This window comes from Numida meleagris, chromosome 8 (assembly GCF_002078875.1).
Source record: "Numida meleagris isolate 19003 breed g44 Domestic line chromosome 8, NumMel1.0, whole genome shotgun sequence".
NCBI lineage: Eukaryota > Metazoa > Chordata > Aves > Galliformes > Numididae > Numida > Numida meleagris.
This window is the reverse complement of record NC_034416.1, coordinates 2,122,681-2,142,385: the sequence shown is the minus strand read 5'-3', so window position 1 is coordinate 2,142,385 and position 19,705 is coordinate 2,122,681. Positions and strand designations below refer to the sequence as shown.

Here is a 19,705-nt window from a genome sequence, read left to right as displayed (position 1 = left end):
CATCCCCCGGGGCGGCCGCGTGGCTCCGGCCCGGGACACGCGGAGCCCATCGCGGCCCTCCGCCAGCCCCGCGCCGCCCTCACCGCCACATCCTCGTCGGGCAGCGACCGCTTGTCCTTCTTCCGCCGTTTCTTCACGGAAGAACCTACGGGAGAGACGCTTTCAGAGGCCCGCGGGCCCGACGAGACGCCCCTCTCCCAGCTGGGCCCGGCCCACCCCCCGTGGATCGCCACGCGGCCCCGGGCCGCACGCAGAACCCATCGGAGCTCCCCGCGCCCTCTCCCGCCGCCGTGCCACGCACCGTCCCCATCCGCCATGGCCGTGCCGCGTGCTGCCGCCGCCGCGCCGAGAGCGGAAAGGCCGCCCCTTCCCGACAGCCCCCGCGGCACCACGTGACTACAGGTGGGCGGAGCCTCGGCCGCATCCCCCACCCGTGTGTGACCAGACCCCGCGCTGGCCCCGCCCCCCGCGCTGGCCCCGCCCATCGCCCCACGAACCAATCGCTGCAGCCTGGGAGCGTGCTCGCACCGCAGGTTTATTACAGACACAGAGCTCGACCGTAACAAGGCGCAACATTCCCCGCCGGCGGGGCAACGCGACCCGAGCCCGTCCCGCCGGCAGCTCCCGCGCACGCGAATCCTGGAACGGTCCCGAGGCAGCAGGGACCCTGCGGGCACGGGACGCTGGCAGTCCAGTGACAGTCCGGGTGGCTTTCAGAGCCCGTGCCCCGCGGGGCTGAGCATGTCCTGCAGCACCAGGTGCAGCAGGTGGTTCTGCTCGGCGCTCAGCAGCGGCCATAGCTCGGCCTGCAGCGCCCGCAGCGCGGCCGCGTCCTTCTCCTGGCAGGCCAACACGGCGGACTGCAGCAGCAGGAAGAGCTCTGCGGGCAGGTAGCTGGCTGCAGCCGGCAGCCCTCCACCCGCCGCGCCGCCCTCGGGCGCTTCCCAGCAGTACTGCTCCAGCGTGCGGGCGTGCTCGGGCGGCAGCTTGCCGGGCGGCGGCTGCAGAAGGAGCAGCAGCAGCACCCGCGACACCTCGCAGTGCACCAGCGCGTCCAGGAAGGCTCCACCGGGCGCGGCTCCGCCGCTACCCCCGATCCCGGCTCCGGCCAGCGCCTGCGCCCGGGTCAGCGCCGCCAGAGCCCCGGCGTAGTCGCGGCCCAGCAGCAGGCAGGAAGCGCGCTCGGTCAAGCAGCGCAGCGCCTCCAGGGGCAGCTTAGCGGCCGCCAGCAGCTCGGCAGCCCTCTGGAAGTGCGCGGCGGCGCGGGCGGGCCGGCCCGTATCGCGCAGCGCCGCCGCCAGCTCCAGGCAGAGCCCGGCCGCAAGCGCCGGCTGCCCCCGCTCCAGGTGCAGGCGGGCGGCGAACGCCCCGCAGCTCTGCGCCGCCGCCAGGTGCTCGCCGAAACCGCCGCGCAGGGCCAGGCGCTGCCGCAGGTCCCGCTCCTGGCGCAGGAAGAGCCGCGCCGCCTCGCCCAGCGCCGCCGCCTCGGCGGGGCCGTGGAAAAGGCTCTGTGCGCAGCGCGCCACCGCCAGCTGGCACCAGGCCGCGTAGGGCAGGCTCTCCTGGGCTCGCAGCTCCCGCGCCAGCGCCGCGAACTGCTCCGCCGCCTCCGCCACGTTCGGTTTCCTCAGGAAGCGCCGCCGCAGCTTGGCCGACACCAGCCGGTACCGCGACAGGAAGTCCCCGTCCCCGCCGCCGGGGCCCGGCCCGGGCCCGGAGCCGCCCGCCCCACCGGGCCCCGAACCGCCCGCCGCCGCCAGCATCGCGCGTCGCCAGGAAGTGACGCAATCACGTCGCGTCTCCCCGGAGCCTTGTTTCGCTGACCAATCAGCATCCACTTCCGGGTCATGTTGGGTGCGGCGCGGCGGGGGTGAGGTCTATCGTCAGCCCCGCCCGATCGAGGGCGTGGTCACTTCGTGCAGGCCCCGCCCCCACGCCGGCGGGCAGCGCTGTGCTCTGTGCAGCCCGGTGCTCCGCAACACCCCGGCAGCACCGGTCCCCGGGGCACACAGGCCGGCCCTGCGGCAGGGCTGGCTCCTCCCTGTCCCCAGACGCTGTGCTGCACACGGGGTGCTCAGCTTTTTGCCCCCCCGAACCCGCTCAGAGCGCTGTGCGGATGCTGCGCCGTGGGAACTTCCCTGCGCGGGTAAAAGTTCGGTCCCAAAGGACAGCGCAGGTGTTGAGGCCTGAGAGTGAAGCTCCAACTCGGTGTTTCACACCGGTGGTGAGGTTCAATGCGTGCAACCAACACCCCCGGAATTCTAAGAAAACCTTGCTCTGACCTCTTCTCTTAACTCCCAGAGCGTTCTGCAAAGCCGGCAGCTGAAACCGAAACGTGGACAATGTAACTCATCCCTCTGCAGCACGAAATCCCCCAGGCTGACAGTGCCGTGGCATAACGCTGATCTGCCTCCCCCGCAAACACCCGCTGTGTGCAGGCACTGTGCTCTTCCTGCACTCAAAACCACGCAGGGGCCATGGGATGGTGGGGCGTGCAGCGGGGCTGGTGCCACTCAGCAGTGCCCGCTGGCCCCAGGATGGCTGTCCTCCCCACGAGCCGTGCCTCGCTTCTCCTCCTGGTGCTTTCTGGCTGCTGCACGAGGTGGCAGAAACTAGGAGTCTCCTGCTCGCTGCTCTGTCCCTTCCCAATGCCAGCTGAGCACTGGGCAGGAGTGGATGCGTTCCATGCCTCTGTGGGTGCAGGTACCCAGAGGGACACGTTGCAGAGTGACTGACACCAGCGAGCTGATGCTGTAGAAATGCCCTTGGAGCTCTCCAGGCTTTCTCTATTCACAGCTATTTCTCTGCTCACTGTCTGGCAGGTTGAGTTTATCTTTTGGAATTACTCAGCAAGGGCAGGAGGTGAGGCTGAACTAGCAAAACATACCGAGATGAGGAGAAAATGGGCTTGGTGGCCTCTGCTTTCCCCTCTCCGGGCTCTGAGATTGATGGAACAAGGCACCTCCTGATGCATTTCCTATCCTGCCCACACATCACTGCAGTTTGTGCTCTGGTGGGATGGGATGTTGGTCCCATGTACCCGAGGAGTACCCCAAGAGGTTCAAAACTGAGCCCTCCTTTCCACTGCCCTCGCAGGCCCCTTCCCCCGTCTCTACCCACCATGGCCATTTGCATCTGCGTGGGCAAACTGGGTGAAAAATAAATCCAGGAAGGTGGAAACTGTTACGGCATGACCTGCTCCAGGCACGTGGCTGCTGTTGGTTCTGCGCTCGGTGAGGGCTGAGGGTGAGCTGCCCTGACCCTCAGCTGCCACCCCTGTGGGCTCTCCCTACCATCCTAAAAAGGCCTCAAGCAGAAGTGCTAGGGCAGACGAGCTGTCACTTGGTGGCACTTCAGTGCCTGTCCATTGCTCTGCGTCCCACTGGGCAGGAAGAGGGCTCGGGGCGGCCCCGAGGCAGGGAGGTGTGGGCCATGGGGTGGTACCCCACAGGTCCCATAAGCAATGAGTTATGGGATCCTTTCACGGGGCATTTTCACACCTCTTGCATCATCCGCCTATTTGTCTGGTGCACCTGGGTGCATTGCAGATCTTACCCCTGCACGACCTCCCCCACAAGGGCCGGGAGGGGAAAACCGGGCGAGCCCGTGTGGGAGGGGCAGGGGAGTGGGGTGACACTTGTCACAGGTGGGAGGTGTCACCACCAGCCAAGGGCTTATAGGGGTCGCCAGGAACAGGAACCTCTGTCACAGCCGGCGCAGGAGCTGAGGAGTGCCAGGTGAGATGGGTGTCTCTGGGTCAGGAATGCAGCTGGTGGGGGGCTGTGCTCAGGGCTGGGAGGGAGAGCCTGGGGCTGAGCAGGGCTGTGGCATGGGACCACTCGCAGGTGGTGGCCACACTGCTGCGCTGGACACACACAGTGCGTGCTGCAGAGCTGCCTTTACACGCACACTGTGCTGTGTGCACAGCTCTGGGCACACAGGAGCTGTGCTGCCTTTTGCAATGTATATGCAGAGCACGGTGATGGGTGCGCAGGCAGAGAACACTGCTCTGAAGCCTTCAGGTGCTCTGTGGCAACACTGCTATGCAGGGAGCTGCCAGCGGTGAATGTGGGGCACTCAGTCCCCTGTGGTTTTATAGCACTGTGAGTTGCAAGCAGCAAGCTCGTCAAGCTCTGTAGCCTCCGTCCAGCCGTGCTGCCCTGCCCTGCTGTCCCGGCACGCTGGGCAGGTATGGAGGGAGCAGAGAAGGGCATTACAGAAGTTGTGGCAGGTGGGAGGGAAGTCGGAGATTTCTGCATCTCTTCGTCACTCAGCATCATGGAAAGCGGAAAGGGGAAGGAAGCACCGGGGCACACAGGAGCTCACGGACATGCAGAGAGCTCTGCAAGTGGTCCCAGTGGGGCAGGTGATGGTGCAAGATATGAGTTCCTGGCACTGGGTCCCTGGGCTGCACATGGTCTGAATTCATGTTTGCTGTACCTGTTTTGTTGCTTGTTTGAAACCAGAGATTGGGGTGGGCTGACCTCCACCCCAGACGCTGCTGCTGAGCAGCTCACCCCACACACAGCTGCAGTCCCACCTGCCCATTCCCAGCCTCCCTCGTGGCATAGAGCTGGGAGAAGCCAGGACAGGCAGGAGCGGGCTCTGCTTTCCCAGCAGTGTTTAATGGGCACATCCTCAGCAGAGCAGGCATCCCTACAGAGAGCAGGCAGAACCTGTTCCTTGCCCAGAGCAGCTGCTTGTTCCTAGGTCCCCAAGCCATTTTCCCATTGCATCTGGGGCACTGGGTACCGCAGGTGGCTGTGCTCCCCGTGCATCCCAATGTCTCCAGTTCGCCCCAGTGCCCCTTGCAGCTCTCCCTGTGCGTCTCATTCCAGGTCTGCACGCTCACGATGGACCCTCTGAGCACCTTCCCTCCCCCCACTGAAGTCACTGAACAGCTCCTGGGCAACTCCTGCTGTCAGATCCGTGATGGGTTCCTCTCGGTGACGCTGCCCGCGATGTACTCGCTGATCTTTGCTGTGGGGCTGCTCAGCAATGCGCTGGCACTCTGGGTGTTCTTATGCAGCGTGCAGCGCCGGACCTCCATCACTGTGTACATGAGGAACCTGGCGCTCTCTGACCTCCTGCTGGTCCTCTGCCTGCCCTTCCGCATCGCCTTCCAGGACAGGAGAGAGCCCCACGTCTTCTGCAATATTGTTGGGGCTTTCTTCTACCTCAACATGTACGTCAGCATCACTTTTCTCAGCCTGATCAGCCTGGACCGCTACCTGAAGATCATCCGCCCCCTCCAGAAATACAGGATTCACACCGTGTCCTGCAGCACGTTGGCCTCTGGGATGGTTTGGGTGGTGAATTTCGCCTTCATGCTGCCTTTCTTTTTTGAGAAAAGAGGGAAAGGGCCCTGTGACCATAAATGCTTCCACTTCAGGAGCAAAAGCACCATGGCAGCAGCCTTCAACATGGCTGCAGTAGCCACTTTCTTCATCGTGCTGCTGCTCTTCCTCTACTTCTACAGCAAGATATTTGCCAAGCTGCAGCAGGTCTCCTCAGTGAAGGCCCAGCAGCTGAACAAGAAGACCAGCACAAGAGCCATCACCAAGACCTTTGTGGTCCTGATCATCTTCATCTTCTGCTTCACCCCCTACCACATTGTCCGCATCCCTTACATCCTGGCGCAGGTCGGGGCCATTTCCAGCCTGCCCTGGAAGCAAGGTCTGCACCTCGCTAACGAGCTCGTGCTCTGCATCTCAGCCCTCAACAGCTGCCTCGACCCCATCATCTTCTTTTTCTTGTCCAGCGGTTTCCGCAGGGCTGTGCTCTGCACCATCCGGGGCAGGCTGAAGGGAGCCCTGCTGAGCAACCAGGGCGGGCTGACCCCCAGCAGGTCTGTGACAGAACTGTAGGGTCAAGGTCCCGGCAATGGGATTTCCTCATCACATATTGGCTCTGGCTGCTGGTATTTATGGAACAAGGCTTGCTGGGAAGATCAGCCACTCCATGAGACGTGGCTTAGTGGGCACGGTGATCTTAGAGATATTTTACAACCATAATGATTCCATGACTCTGTGATTCATGTAACACCACAAGGGTCAGAGCCTCCACGGGAGTAAACAAGGAGGAAAGGATAGCTGGGGCCTTGCTTGTTCCCCCCGCAGCCAACATAGCTGAAGAGCATATTTCTGAGCACAGACAAAGCTGGAAGAGCCAAAGGAGATTTGGCCTTGGCCTGGGAACCCCGGGCAGCCCAGAGGGCAGGAGCAGAGCTGCAAGCAGAGCTGGGCTCCTTCACAGTGGGGGGAGAGGAGAGAGGGGAGGGAGGAGTGAGAAGGGGAATGGGCAGTGAATCATTCCTGAGGGCACTTTGTCTTTTCACCAGAGAGAGGAAGAAAGGGATGGGAGAGGAGATGGTGCAGTGCAAAAGCATCAGGGAAGGATGGGGAGACGCTCATCAGAACATCAGTAGTGGAGCAGGGGAATATTTTGCTCCATGACGGAGCCCAGAGGTGAGCACAGCCAGGCTTGCACAACAGACCTGCCAGGAAATGCTGCAGCCCTGCAACCCCAAACCATGGCAACAACAGCTATATTTTTTCCTTACTGAAGCCTCTGTAACCTCAGCTCAGCCCCACGTCTCCGTGCACTCAGACAGGGAGCTCGGGGCTTCCTTTAGCTCTTTTCCCCACTCATCAGCACATTTGCAGGGGCTGGCAGCTCTCCTGGGCACCACACAGCTCACCTGGGGCCATTGCTTTGGGAAGGTCGCAGCGGGCAGAGGGGCTGCAGTGCCCCCTGAGCCCCAACGGGAGCAGCAGGCTCTGAGCTCTCAGCTCTGCTGTTCTGCGGTGGCTCTGAAAGAGAAACCTGCGATGGATGTGCAAGAGTTTCTGCCTTCATCGGCGCTTGGTGTCTGTACCCTCCCTGCAGAAGAGAATATTTCTCTGTATTTTTGTCCTGTTCTATGCCCTCCACCTCATTTGTTCCCTTATTCTTAGGGCAGTGCAGAGGTGGGGCAGCAGCCTGCGCTCCCCTTCGGGCAGCAGAGCTGGGCAGCGAGGGCTGCGGGTTCATTCAGACCCAACTGCCATAGCGACTGTGTAACTCCAACACCTGAATAACACTCGGGAGAATAAAATGTTTCCTTAAAAACTGAATCCTCTGATCTTTCCAGTCAAGGTGTGAGCAACTTCAGCCCTCTTTTCTCCCTGCTGCCACGTATGACGAGCAGGAGAGAGAGATATTTATCTCTTTAGCAGAGGTGGGGGAAAACGCAGCCAGCGAAGCTCTTCCTGCGGAAAGCTGCAAATAAAGGTCACCGTGCTGTTTTCCCTTTCCGATCGGTGCTGACGAGCTGAAGCAGTGACACCGTGTGCTTCAGAAGCCTCAGCATCACAACACCACCGTGTATGGTGCTCAGCGTGCAGGATCCCCCCCCACACACACACAAGGAAGCCGCGGGGCCGGCGGGGCTGTGCTCGCTGCTGCGTGCCCCACATCTCACCCCTACCCCATCCCCCGGATGAAGGCGGCAGGATGCAAGCTGGCGTCCTTCTCATTTCAAGCTTTAAACAGCCCTGGGATCATTATCTCGAGCGGGCGGGAGGTGACGTGATGCCGCGGGGGCTGCCGGGAAGCGGCGGCGGTTCCGCTGCGGTGTGACCCCGGTTCAGCCCCGCTGCCATCCCGCCGTGACCCCAGCACAGCGCGGCCCCGTTACGGTGCACAGCTGCTGCTGGCCTGCGCCCGTCGGATTCCGCGCTGCGATGGCTGCAGCCTGCAGCTTTCCCAGGTGAAAAGCCATCTTCCATTCCCCTGGCGTGTAAGAGAAGACGTTGGTTACCCCAGGTTATTGCCTGGATAGGAATTTTAGCTGATATATACTTTAATCAGAGATTATTGTTTATTGTATAGTTAAATCGGCGATGGAAGTGTCGTATGGTGAAGCAAAAAAGAAATAAATTCATGCTTCAGGTGTACTCGAGACCCTGTCCTTTTCAGTCATGATCGATAGAGCTGTTGGAATGTTATGCAGCGTAAACTGTTAGCAGAATATTATGCGGTGGTTATGCAAAGCAGCGGCTGTTCTGCTCTGCCTCATTTCAGTAACTGGAATGATATCTGTGCTGCGTTAATCCCAGGCCTGGGATGTCTGCAGCAGGCTCAGGTGAGCCCAAATCAGAGTGGGAGCACTCAGAAGCTGTGCACTCATAACTCTGGGTCACTGCTGAGAATCTCTGTGCTGGGAAAGCTGAGTGGTCGTGCTCTGATCCATGGGGAATTCGCAAAATTCCCTATGATGCTCAAATCTGAGGATGGAAAGGACCCGAGAAGCATCACACCTCTTGCTGCTCTGTTCCAGGTGCAGTCAGGACTTGTGGCTGTGACACCTGCTGACACCGTGGGGCACACACCGGGCTGGAGGGCTCCGAGCAGCCCCTCTGCCAGCTGCCATGGCCCTGCCCCACGCATCGATGCTGACACGCCGGTGCCTCCGCCTGCTGACCCCGCAGCCCACGCTCCTGAGCAGCCTACCTGGGTGGGAATGCCGACAGCTGGCAGGGGAGAGGGCGGCCAAGTGGAGAAGGAAAAAGGACGGGGAGAGCTGCAGCCTGCCAGCATCCTCCTGGGAAGAGAGGTAGGCAGTGGGAGGTGTGTGGTGCGGTTGCATTCGGGTACGGAGCGCTGCATTTGGGAAGGTCCATGTGTTGCATACTGCGTGCACAGCTCAGCTGTCTGCTATCAGAACCCCGAGCAATTGCAGTGCTTATTGCCCTCAGCAAGCCCAAGCCCGGCTGTGATTGTCAGTGCCAGGGCAGGTGGCTGCACTGAGAACTTAAAGGTTTCACCTCCATCCACTTCTCAGGCAGCAATGAGAGGCTCAGCTGTGACGGAAGTAATGGAAAGGGCAAACGAAGAGGCCTAAACAAGAGGGAAGGAGCCGGGCAGAGCAGCTGCCCTGCTGGCAAGCAGAAAATACTCATCCCTGTGACTCCCAGTTCTGTTCCCAAAAGCAGCTGGTGATTTGGTTGCAGCTCCCAGAGCCTCAATGAGGAAGAACAGCAGCATATGCAGCTGAGCACTTGATAGACACAACAGTTTGGATTATATCCATCTCACCCCCCCCTCCCTTCTTCACAAGGCAGCTTTGCATGTAGCATTCTTGGTCTCCTTGCCTTGGCTCTAAGTATCAGTGGGTTCCAAGGCTCATCTCCTAGTGCCGCTGGAGGGCTGGCCATGTCTGTGAGCCTGTAATTCCCTTTATACTGTGCAGAAACTGCATTTCACTGCGGCGGGCTTCATCCCATGCAGCTTTCCCAGCAGTGGCCGGCAACGTGAGCAGGCAGAGGGTGCAGCGAGAAATGAGAGGAGTGCCTTGTTCTTCTATGAGAAACCTCCAGGGAGACAGGGCTGTTCCTGGCCCTGTCCTCTAATGTGGGCTCATCCAGGCCACCAGGGGCCCAGGCTCAGCCTGTCCCTTGCTCGCTGTGGCTCCTGTGTTTGTTGTGGCTCCTGGGTCCTTCCACCCCAAGCAGCTCTGAGCACGAGCCCTGTGTTGTGCTTTCCAGGTTGGCAGATGCAGTGACGCCACTGTGGAGACTTCCCTACCAGGAGCAGCTGCAGGTAAGGTGTGCTCACCTGGAATTTCTCCATCGTGTTGCCCCAGCTGTTCCTTTCCATCCCCTTGAGCAACTGCCCCTAGGATCTGGCACTGCAGCCTGATCCAATCCCATAGAATCACAGAATCATTAAGGTTGGAACAGACCTCTAAGATCACCAAATCCCACCCCAACCCATCCCCACCATGCTCGCTGAACCAAGTCCCTAAACCCCATGCACTGCTGCGTTCATTCCTGAGTTATTCTAAAGCACTGAAGGTGCTCAGGCCCTGCCCAGCGCAGGACAGGTTAACGGGGGCTTCATTCCTCCAGCACCCCAGACCCAACCCTGGGACCATGGTCTCTCCATTGCTCTGTGGTGCACAGCGGCCGCGTGGTTCTGTGGGAGTGCTTCTGTCTTAGGACTGCTCTCTAGGTGAAGTATGAGAGCCTGAGGGAGGTTCTGCAGACCCTGACGTCGCATCTGGCGGAGCTGGGAGGAGGTGTGCGGGAGCCTGGTGGGCTCTGCTGTCCCCTGCAGCCCGTGGTCCCCTCGGTGAGTGCCCCGTGGTTGGTCCCTTGCTGCTTTCTGCTTTGCACACTGCAGAACAAGAGCTGCATGCTGCGCTCATACAAATCTGCACCAGCAGAAGCGACCACTGTCGCTGTCACCGCGGCTGAAGCACAGCAGCCACCCCTCACTGTGCTGCATCCCCTGGTTGGGCTCCACAGATGTTCAGCAAGCGCTGATGAATGGCAACGGGTGCCATGTTTTTGTGCGTGGAGGAAGTCATTGTCACCCCTTTGCTTCATCCGCACTCCCATGTCAGATGGCATTTTGTCGGGCTGCCCCTCTGCTGCCATCTGTCACACGGCAACAAAATGAAACGGGATATAGGTGGGAAGGTTCAGCCTCCACTGCCATCCCACCAGCATCCACCCCTGACGTCGTGGGCCAACATCATCAAACAGGAGGCGTTACTTTTGGAGCAGCCCTCGTACGAGGCTTTGATTTCCTTCCTTCCACCCCCAGCCCATCGTCGACGGCTACCGCAACAAATCCACGTTCTCTGTGAACCGAGGACCAGATGGGAACCCCAAAACAGTGGGGCTGTACGTGGGGACGGGCAGAGGTCAGTGCGGGCCCTGGAGCGGCGCTGGGTGAGAGCTGCTTGGGTTTAGATATCACCTTGCCTTCCCTTTGGCACAATGGGACTGTTCCGAGAGAAGGCTTCCCTCCAGCTCACGGTGCCGCACGCTGCATGGTTTGCAGCGAAACCAAACCCCCACGTCCCCATCTCTCTCTCCAGCAAGAAACATTGTCTGCGTGGGAGCCGACCACATGAAGAACATTCCCCTAAAGCACAAACAAGTGGCCCAGGTAAAGCAAATGTCAGAGAATAGGTAGAGTGCCATCGCTCCTGCTGGGGGAACGTTGCATTGGCTGTGTGTATACATATGTGCAGTATGTATGCGAATGTACATGTGTATGTATGCAGTATGTATATGGACGTGCAGTTATGCGGCGTTCTTGGGTCTGTTTTGATGTTCTGACTCTGATTCTGGCCGATGGAAAAACGTTTTTTAATGCATAAGAGTTAACGCTGCAACCTCAGAAGCATCCCCTGGCGCGAAGTTAATGAAGTAGCAATGAGTTCCTATTTCAAACAGATGAGAATCACAAAGCGGAAGGATTAAAATGAGTTGCTTTCTTCGCAAAGAGCTTTCGCTCGGTATTCAGCTGGAGTAGCACAGAGGGCAGTGGTGGAGCAGTGGCTGTCCGGGGCACGGCGTCACACCAGGACGAGGGCCGTGTCCCACATTGTCCCCCACTGTGCTCCGCGCAGTGCTACGAGCAGTTCATCCGCCGCTCCCCGCTGGGCTCCTGCATCCTGTTCCATGAAGGCGGGCACTGGAGGGAGCTCGTGGTGCGCACCTCCCAGCACGGCCACGCCATGGCCATCGTCACCTTCCACCCCCAGCAGCTGGGCCAGGTGAGCGGGGCTGGGACAGCTCCAGGCCATCCCGATGGCCGTCATGGAGCTCACCGGGCATACTGCCCCAACCATATCCCAACACACAGCCCTTCCTTCCCTCTCTCCCAGGAGGCTCTGGCTGCTCAGAAAGCATTGCTGAAAGAGTTCTTCACCTGCGGACCCGGAGCAGCATGTGCCCTGACGTCACTTTACTTCCAGGAGAGGTACTGGTGCTTGGGCAGCTCTGGCGGACACGGCTTTAAGACGGCTGCAGCTCGTGTTCATCGTGATGCATCAGAAATATTTGGATACGGTTCTGCCCCATGGGAGGGTTGAGTCTGGGGAACGAAAGGGAAAACCTCAGGTGCTCTTAGGGACACAACCCTGCGGTGGACTCGGTACTGCCAGGCTGATGGCTGCACTCAACGATCTTAAGGCTCCAACCCCCCCGATCCAATGATTCTATCATTCCCAAGTCAGGAAATCACATCAGCAGCAAAAGTGGGAATACATCCCAGGGCTACAACCCTCTCCGAAGAGCCACCACCCCACCCTAAGTCACTGTGACCCCATTAAATTCTCAGTTGAGCAAGTTGCAGATCCCTTACATAGAATCACAGTTCCTTGATCTTGCTGGATTGCCCATATGAAATAAAAGCAAACGTGCACCCCAGGAATGGCAGCGGCAATGAAACGCTGCCTCCCAGCAGGGTGTTATTCTGTCTGTCCTTCCAGCACCATGACGCGCTGTTCCCATGAGCAGTCGCCCTTCCAGCTCCTTCATGGAGAACCACACATCTTCGAAGACGTGCTGGGCCTGAAGTTTCGCATCTCTCCAGATGCCTTTTTCCAGGTGAACACGAGCGGAGCAGAAGTGCTGTACCGGGCGGTCAGGGAGCTGAGCCAGGCTGCTGGAGACACCGTGCTCCTCGACATCTGCTGTGGGACGGGTGAGCAGCATGGAATCATAGAGTGGTTGGGTTGGAAGGGACCTTAAAGCCCACCCAGTCCCACCCGTACCATGGGCTGGGTGCCCCCCACCAGCTCAGGGCCCCATCCAGCCCGACCGTAGGCACTTCCAGGGATGGGGCACCACAGCTCTCTGGGGCTGGTGCTTTGCATGCCAAACATCATTTCCAGTGCTTCTTTTTCTGCACGGAAATGCAGTTGGTGTATCCCTGGTTTCCAGGCACAATCGGTCTCTCTCTGGCTCACCACGTGTCCAAGGTCATTGGTGTTGAGATAGTGCAGAAGGCGATAGAGGACGCCAGGTGGAACGCAGCATTCAATGGTAAGCTCAGCCTCACCACAGCTGAAAAACCTGAAGCGTAAGTGAGGGGTTGCTCCTAACTACTCCCTCCGCTCAGCAAAGAGTGGAACTTCATGTTGGGATGTCTGAGAGTGTTCGCGTGTCTGCTTTCGCTTCGCAGGAATTTCAAACTGTGAGTTTCACAGCGGAAAGGCAGAAGCTGTGTTACCAGCACTGCTCTCATCGTGGGAGGATGCCCGACCCCTCGTTGCGGTGGTGAACCCGTCCCGGGCTGGGATCCGTAAGGATATGCCATTTATTTTCATCTTGAAAAGACAGTTTTGAGCAAGTTGAGTGTGAGCTGTTGTGCTGGCTGCAAGCCCCCAGCTCATTCACTCTTAGGCAATCGCTCTGGCCCTACAACCACCTCCGTGGCCTCTATTGGTATGGGCCAGCACTGGGAAGTCCCAGACTGGCCCTAGTGCCCGGATGCTGCCCGCTGCAGTGGTGCATCCCCGGGATTTGGAATGTCACCAGGACATGGTGAGATGGTGCCTGTGCTGTTGCAGATCACAGGGTCGTGCGGGCCATCCGGAGCTGCGGGGCCATCCGAAGGCTGCTCTACATCTCCTGCAAGCCGGAGGGCGAAGCCATGAGGAACTTCCTTGAGTGAGCAGCCTCCTCTTTTCTTTTCCGCTGACATTAGTGACACTGCTTTGTGGGCTGAGGACCGGGACCTGAGGACTGTCCTCAGCTCAGGAGGGCTTTTGTTGTTATCGAATTTCACTGGGTTAATTCTGCAGGTGGGACCGCGGTCAGTGCGAGGCCAGAAGCGGTTTGTGCTTTTGCACTGCTTTGGGTTTATCTGCAAGCTGCACTGGTTGAAGGCAGTGGGTATTCCTGGGGCTTAGTGCCAGCAGAACGCAACATTCGGGGGTAGAAAATGCAAAATTGTAATGACATTTTGCACAGCCCCTCCCCAACAAAACGGCGCAGCAGGGTGCGGGATATCACGTCCCCGCGTCCCCTGCAGGAAGGTGGGACTCCAGCCAATGAGCAAAGCCAGCTCCTGGGATTAGCAGTCACCTCCTTAGGGTTAATCAGCCAGCCGAGGGGTGGTGGATGTTAGCCAACCAGACAATGCCCTCTTAATGCTTCCTCCATGCTGCTAATGGCACGGGAAGGCTTGTGCTGCCGGTCTGAAGGTTGCCGTCCAATGCTGTGCTTCCCGCAGGCTGTGCTGTCCTCCTGACCCAGGGAAGAAGCTGGAAGGAGAGCCCTTTGTCCCCACGCTGGCTGTCCCGTTCGACATGTTCCCTCACACTGCTCACTGTGAGCTGGTGCTGCTGTTCGTCCGCTGACGGCGGGGAGGTTTGCAGCTCTGCGACCTCCCGATGTCCCTAGGGAGTGGATGTGGCTGTGATTTGAACTCATTTGTATACAAAACTCAAGAAACGAGTCCTTTTCTGTTTGCTCTTACCGTGGGTTGCCTAATCGATATGGAAACACTCCGATTTCTGGAAGTTTTTCTCTCATTGGGTTGCTCCGCGACAGCCAAATTAGTAGATAAATAGGGCTAATTGAATAAACGAATAGAAGGTATTTGTATGTCATGGTCTTCTCATTGGCTGGCAAGCGGCGAGCCTCAAAGCTGCACGAAATTCTTTCCGGCTCTTCAAAAGATGAAACTGCTGCAAACTGGAGGTAGGTCTCGGTCAGCAGAGTGTGTTTCTACGGTCAGGCTTTGAATTTCCTCAGAAAGAGGAAATGGGTTGAATGAAGGCTGACAAACTTCTAAGGAAACAGGGAGAACGCCAGCCCTAAGGGCTCTGCCCGCCGGTATCTCTCACATCTGTAACTTGGTCCTAAGGAACCTTGAACTTCATAGACTCCTAGGATCATTAAGAGCGGAAAAGACCTCTGAGATCATCAAGTCCAACTGTCCACCTGCCACCAGTATTCCCCACTAAGCCATGTCCCTAAGAGCTCGGGACGGTGCCAGCCACCTCCATTGGGTTCTTCAAATACACGGGCTCAGGACTTGGGGCTCGTTACAACAGATCCTACAGCAGAAGGGAGGCGATGGGGACACTGCTGACAGATTCCCTCGTGCTGTCCCATGAGCGTAAGAACTTTGCATGGTTTCCCTCTTGTTTTCAGCTCGCACTGAGGGATGCGGTTCATAGAATCATAGAATGGCTTAGGTTGGAGGGGACCCTAAAAACCACCTCATTCCAACCCCCTGCCATGTGCAGGGCTGCCAGCCACCAGCTCAGGCTGTGCAGGGCCCCATCTAACCCAGCCTTGAATGTCCCCAGGGATGGGGCACCCACAGTTCTGGGCAGCAGCACCAGTGTCTCACTGCCCCCTGAGGAAATAATTTCTTCCTAACTTCTAACCTAACCCTCCCCTCTTTTAGGTGAACGCCATTGCCCCTTTTCCTGTCACTATCTGCCCCTGTAAAAAGTCGATCCCCCTGCTGCCTAAAAGCTCCCCCCGGGGGGCTGCAGTGAGGTCTCCCCGGAGCCCTCTCTTCCCCGGGCTGAGCACCCCAGCTCGCAGCCTGGCTCCGTAGGAGAGGTGGTTCTCCAGCAGCGTTGCTTTGTATAATTACACCTCGGCTTCTTGCTGCAAGGTGGCAATGGATTTCTGCTAGGATGTGCTTCCGCCAAAAAGCAAATTGGCCGCAAATTAAAGGAGGGGAGGGAGAATGATTTTACACCAAAAAGTAACACGGGATCAGGAAACACGTTTGCCGGGGAGCACTACACATACAGGGAGGAGCTGGCAGCGGGGCTGCACCGTCCCCATTGGGACAGGGGGCTCCGGGAGCAGCACCCCGTGCCCGGAGCGGCCGGGTAGCGCGGGGCGGGCGCTAGGACCCGGCGGCCGCGGGGCGGAGAGGCCGCATCCCTCCCGCTGCCTCTGCAGCGTTATTCCTCGGCTCCCTCCATGGTGACCGCAGCCCGGAGGCCGCGTTAGGACCGCAGCCCGGCGGCTCGATGGCGTCCCCCAGGACCATCACCATCGTCGCCCTCTCGGTGGCCCTGGGGCTCTTCTTTGTCTTTATGGGGACCATCAAGCTGACCCCGCGGCTCAGCAGGGATGCCTACAACGAGATGGTGAGGCCGGCGGACGGGTGGCCGTGCGGCTGTCGGGTGGGGACCGCGACCGCGGCGGAGCGACGATGGGAGGGAGGGAAGCGTCCCCTGGGCACCGGGGGGAACCGAGCGAGAAGATGCGGGGATCCCCCTGCGCTCCCTGGGAGAAAGCTCCGCTAAAGGGCGAGGAGGAAGGGATGGCACCGCTGTTCCCTACGGATGGGGGAAGGATGGGTCTGGGATGCGGGGACTGGGGAGGGACAGCGGCTCCGGCCATCCCTGGGCAATGCCCACCCCAGCTGCCCCGGGATCGCGCTTGACGTTGTGGTGCTTTACCGCAGGGATAATGGCACTGAGTGTCCCCACCTCACCGAGCTTGCGTGGGATTAATTCCCATCTGTGAGATGCTTTGGGGTTCTTAGCGGGCAGAAGAAGATATGAAGAATCAGCTAATTACTCCCTTTGGTCTGGGAAAGAGACCTCTCCTCAATAGGGTGAGAAGGAGGGGGATGGCACCGTGTGCATTTCTCAGCCGGGAGACTCCCAGAGTGAGGATGAGGGGTGGCCCTCTGCTCCCATCCGCCTTGGGTTATTCTCCTGCCCCCCTCGATTTTCATTTTACTCGTTGCAATGGTGGAAAAGCACCGGTGTAATTCTTGAGCCCGTAAGAAATAGTGATGGAAGTTTCCAGCACGTTCTGTTCTCTCCCATCGCTGCACCTGCTTTTCCTTAGCTCTCAAATAACATCTGACTCGCAGTGCTGGGTCTGCAGCCCCGCACGGGGCTCTGACCGAGGACAGCATTGCAGAATAACTCAGGAGCAAGAGATGAGGACAAAATGTCCAGAAAACAAAGCTCTCCAGCTCCTGCTGCCGAAGTGAAGTTTAGGAGAAAAGCACTGAGGCTTTAGCAGCATTGCAGAATGCTTGCTCTGCATAGCACTGGGCTTCTCTGTGGGTCTGGGCTTTGCCAAGAATGAGGCCTACAGGCAGGGATGATCTCCATGTTTTTACAAAGAGGAAGCGGAGGCATTCAGATATTGGGCAACAACATCATTCTTAATGCCCCGCGTGGAAGATGGGGGATGGAAGCCCGTAGTGGAGATGGGGATGAAAACCTGATCTTCCCTACCAGTGTGTGACTGGGAAGTACATTTACTTGGGAAGTAAATGTGCAAACCCACCTATACCTCATGTTCAAATGCAAGAACTTGAGTGTATGTAAGGACAGAGGTTGCTTCTTCCCTCAAACAGGGAAGCAGCTGTGGATGGAGGCTGGCTTGCAGCTTACACTAAATCAGAGGGCAAGGATGTCAAATGTCTGCTTGCTTTTATCTGAGGAAAGAAAGGATCACAGAGGTGTGTAAGAGCAGGAGCAGGGCTGGTGAGTCTGAGCTCTGATGAACTGCCTGCCCCGCGCTGAGTCTGTTCTGCCCACAAACCCTGGGGTACTCTGTGCTGCTTTGAGATGGGATGTGGTTTCTTCCACCTCCTGTGCCTTGGCTTGGCGGGGACGAGGTGTGTTATTTAAGGGCATGCTACTCTCAGACAGTGGTTTTTTTTAAACATGGTTCTGCATTGCTGATCGTAGCAATGGTAACTTCAGATTTCGGGAGAAGACACACTTGGCCCACTCCTACTGAGTGATGGGTGCTGGCTTGCACAGCTGTCTTCCAGCCCATGAGGGTGGCATTGCAGGTTGGTGGAGTGTTAATATCCTTCCAACAGAAGCTTTATGGCTACAGGGGGGTATCATGCCAGTGGGGTCTATGACGACTGAACTGATCTTTACATCATACTGCACTTACCTATTTCAATGAAAGTCACCTCTGCCTTCTCACATCACCACGTTCTTCGCTGTCGCTGCTTGATTTCAGAAACGAGCCTACAAAAGTTACGTGCGGGCCCTCCCCATGCTGAAGAAGATGGGAGTCAGCTCCATCCTTCTCCGCAAGAGCATCGGAGCCCTAGAAGTGGCGTGTGGCATTGTCATGACACTGGTTCCCGGCCGCCCCAAAGACGTGGCCAACTTTCTGCTCCTCCTCCTCGTGCTGGCTGTGCTCTTCTTCCACCAGCTAGTGGGGGACCCGCTCAAGCGTTACGCTCACGCTCTCGTCTTTGGGATCCTGCTCACCTGCCGTCTGCTGATTGCCCGCCAGCCCGAGGAGCAGCCTCCAGAAAAGAGGATGCTGTCGGTGAATGGGGATGAGCAGCCGCTCCTCCACGAGGCGGCTCCTGAGAAAGGCAAAGTGAAGGTATCCTAGTGGAGTGAGTCTGAGGAATACGGACCCTCGAGGCAGCTCTCTCCGAAAGCACCCAGAAAAATTGTTTTTTTTTTTTTTTTTTTTTTTTTATTTACCTATTTATATTTTTCAGCTGTCTAAATAAAGTTTCACTTGGGGTCTGAGAGACACATGGTATGTCTACACCGTAGTCTTGCTTTTGCTGCTGGCCTGTAATGTAGGAAGATACAAGCTAGCTTTGAACAGGATGGTTTGGAGGCAGTTAGCACCCGGCTGGAGGAGCGTTGGCCTCAGCAGGAGCTGCAAAAACAGTGTGCGGGCAAAGACCTGGGCAGCTGTCATGCTAGCTTGGCACTCCTGAGCTGGGGGTTAGTCCCTGAGCATGAGACCTGAGTCCCTCAGCAGTGTAAACTTGGCCTGGATGCACTTCTGCTATGTTGCAGCCTCAGCAACAGCTGCTGGGTAGAACATAACCACTGCCCTGCGCTGGCTCGTGCAGCCCACCTGATAGAGTCACCCCAGGCACAAATGTACATTTTCTTTCATGTTGTCAGACAGGGAATGGACCCTGCTAAGCATTCTTGTGTTTGAGGGAGGTGTCCCATAGCCTTTACTGCCTGTAACCAGTCTGTTGTGTGGTCCAGTGATGCAGGGAAAACGTGTGATGCACTACTTACATCTTCTTGGATTTCCATGCTTTGCAGGGGCTTTGGAACAGGGGCAGTGGCTTCAGAACAGTAACTTTTTCCCTATTTAACATGAAGCAATGGTATCTCTTTACCTCACAACAGAGAATAAGGATCCCCACTGAGAGGATGAGAAGCAGAACTGCCTAAAGAATTGTGGATAAATCCAGTGCTGTATTCCAAGATAGTTTGCTGCTGGCAAAAAAGCATCAAACTCTCTGTTTAAAGAAAAAAAAAAAAGGAATCTCTTTTTCCAAAACTGCTGCAACTTCTTGGAATCCGTTGGTATTGCTAATAGATGAGGGTCTGATCCTGTCTGAGTGTGACACTGTACATTCCACACACAGCTTCAGTGAGCTGGGGAGGTCCTCTCACAAGACCCCGAATCCCTGTGTGTCAAAGCTGAAATCTTATGGAATGTCACGAGAAGTGTGTTTTACCTCCGAGTTCTGTTTGCTTTTGTCGATGTTTGTCTGGGTTTTTTTTCCTTATGCATTATTCATGAAAATAAACTTTTTTTGAAATTTGGAGAAAGATGTCCTGGTAGAAACAAATTTCTTTTTTGAGAGATGCATCTGAAAATAATCTTTCACGAGCTGTAACACTTGCACCTACACCAGGCAGAATCACCTCAGAGGAATTTCAGAGAAAGACAAGGTGATACAGGATGGAAGCCATGGGAACATTGCTTCAGTACAGTGTGGCAGTGAGGGAAGATATTAAACCCACAGTAAAACATCGGCACTGTATCACTATTAGCATTGGCTACATGTCCGCATGCAGTATATCATGTTTTGCCACTGCAGTTGACTCAAGTCCTCTGCTACAACAGATGCAGCCCAAACACATGTATCATGCAAAATCCCCCTCCTCGAGCCCCAAGGAGTGACAGAT

At 57.4% G+C, this 19,705-nt stretch overlaps 5 protein-coding genes across 5 annotated transcripts in view; 3 read left to right on the top strand and 2 right to left on the bottom strand.

The window, feature by feature from the left end:
• The window catches only part of DKC1 (dyskerin pseudouridine synthase 1), a gene marked incomplete in the record, with an annotated part of 8,944 nt that extends 8,254 nt beyond the window's left edge, over window positions 1–690 (bottom strand). Inside the window, 1 exon segment of the mRNA XM_021405978.1 lies at window positions 302–690. Within this exon segment, the coding sequence (XP_021261653.1) occupies window positions 302–485 (184 nt within the window).
• LOC110403127 (factor VIII intron 22 protein-like) lies at window positions 517–1,788 on the bottom strand. The gene has a single exon (XM_021405980.1). It carries the CDS (start codon window positions 1,761–1,763, stop codon window positions 714–716), a length of 1,050 nt encoding a protein of 349 aa, XP_021261655.1. The 5' UTR covers window positions 1,764–1,788; the 3' UTR covers window positions 517–713.
• On the top strand, window positions 2,771–6,369 carry LOC110403128 (probable G-protein coupled receptor 34). The gene is made up of 2 exons (XM_021405981.1): window positions 2,771–3,737; window positions 4,839–6,369. The coding sequence occupies exon 2, from the start codon at window positions 4,854–4,856 to the stop codon at window positions 5,865–5,867; it is 1,014 nt and encodes a 337-aa protein (XP_021261656.1). The 5' UTR covers window positions 2,771–3,737; window positions 4,839–4,853; the 3' UTR covers window positions 5,868–6,369.
• On the top strand, window positions 6,470–14,384 carry TRMT2B (tRNA methyltransferase 2 homolog B). Its single transcript, XM_021405979.1, has 13 exons — window positions 6,470–7,750; window positions 8,321–8,596; window positions 9,528–9,582; window positions 9,994–10,113; window positions 10,591–10,690; window positions 10,868–10,938; window positions 11,405–11,551; window positions 11,663–11,757; window positions 12,269–12,483; window positions 12,723–12,824; window positions 12,964–13,083; window positions 13,352–13,451; window positions 14,017–14,384. The coding sequence occupies exons 2-13, from the start codon at window positions 8,412–8,414 to the stop codon at window positions 14,141–14,143; spliced, it is 1,437 nt and encodes a 478-aa protein (XP_021261654.1). The 5' UTR covers window positions 6,470–7,750; window positions 8,321–8,411; the 3' UTR covers window positions 14,144–14,384.
• On the top strand, window positions 15,603–19,064 carry TMEM35A (transmembrane protein 35A). The gene is made up of 2 exons (XM_021406495.1): window positions 15,603–15,904; window positions 17,760–19,064. Exons 1-2 carry the CDS (start codon window positions 15,785–15,787, stop codon window positions 18,144–18,146), a joined length of 507 nt encoding a protein of 168 aa, XP_021262170.1. The 5' UTR covers window positions 15,603–15,784; the 3' UTR covers window positions 18,147–19,064.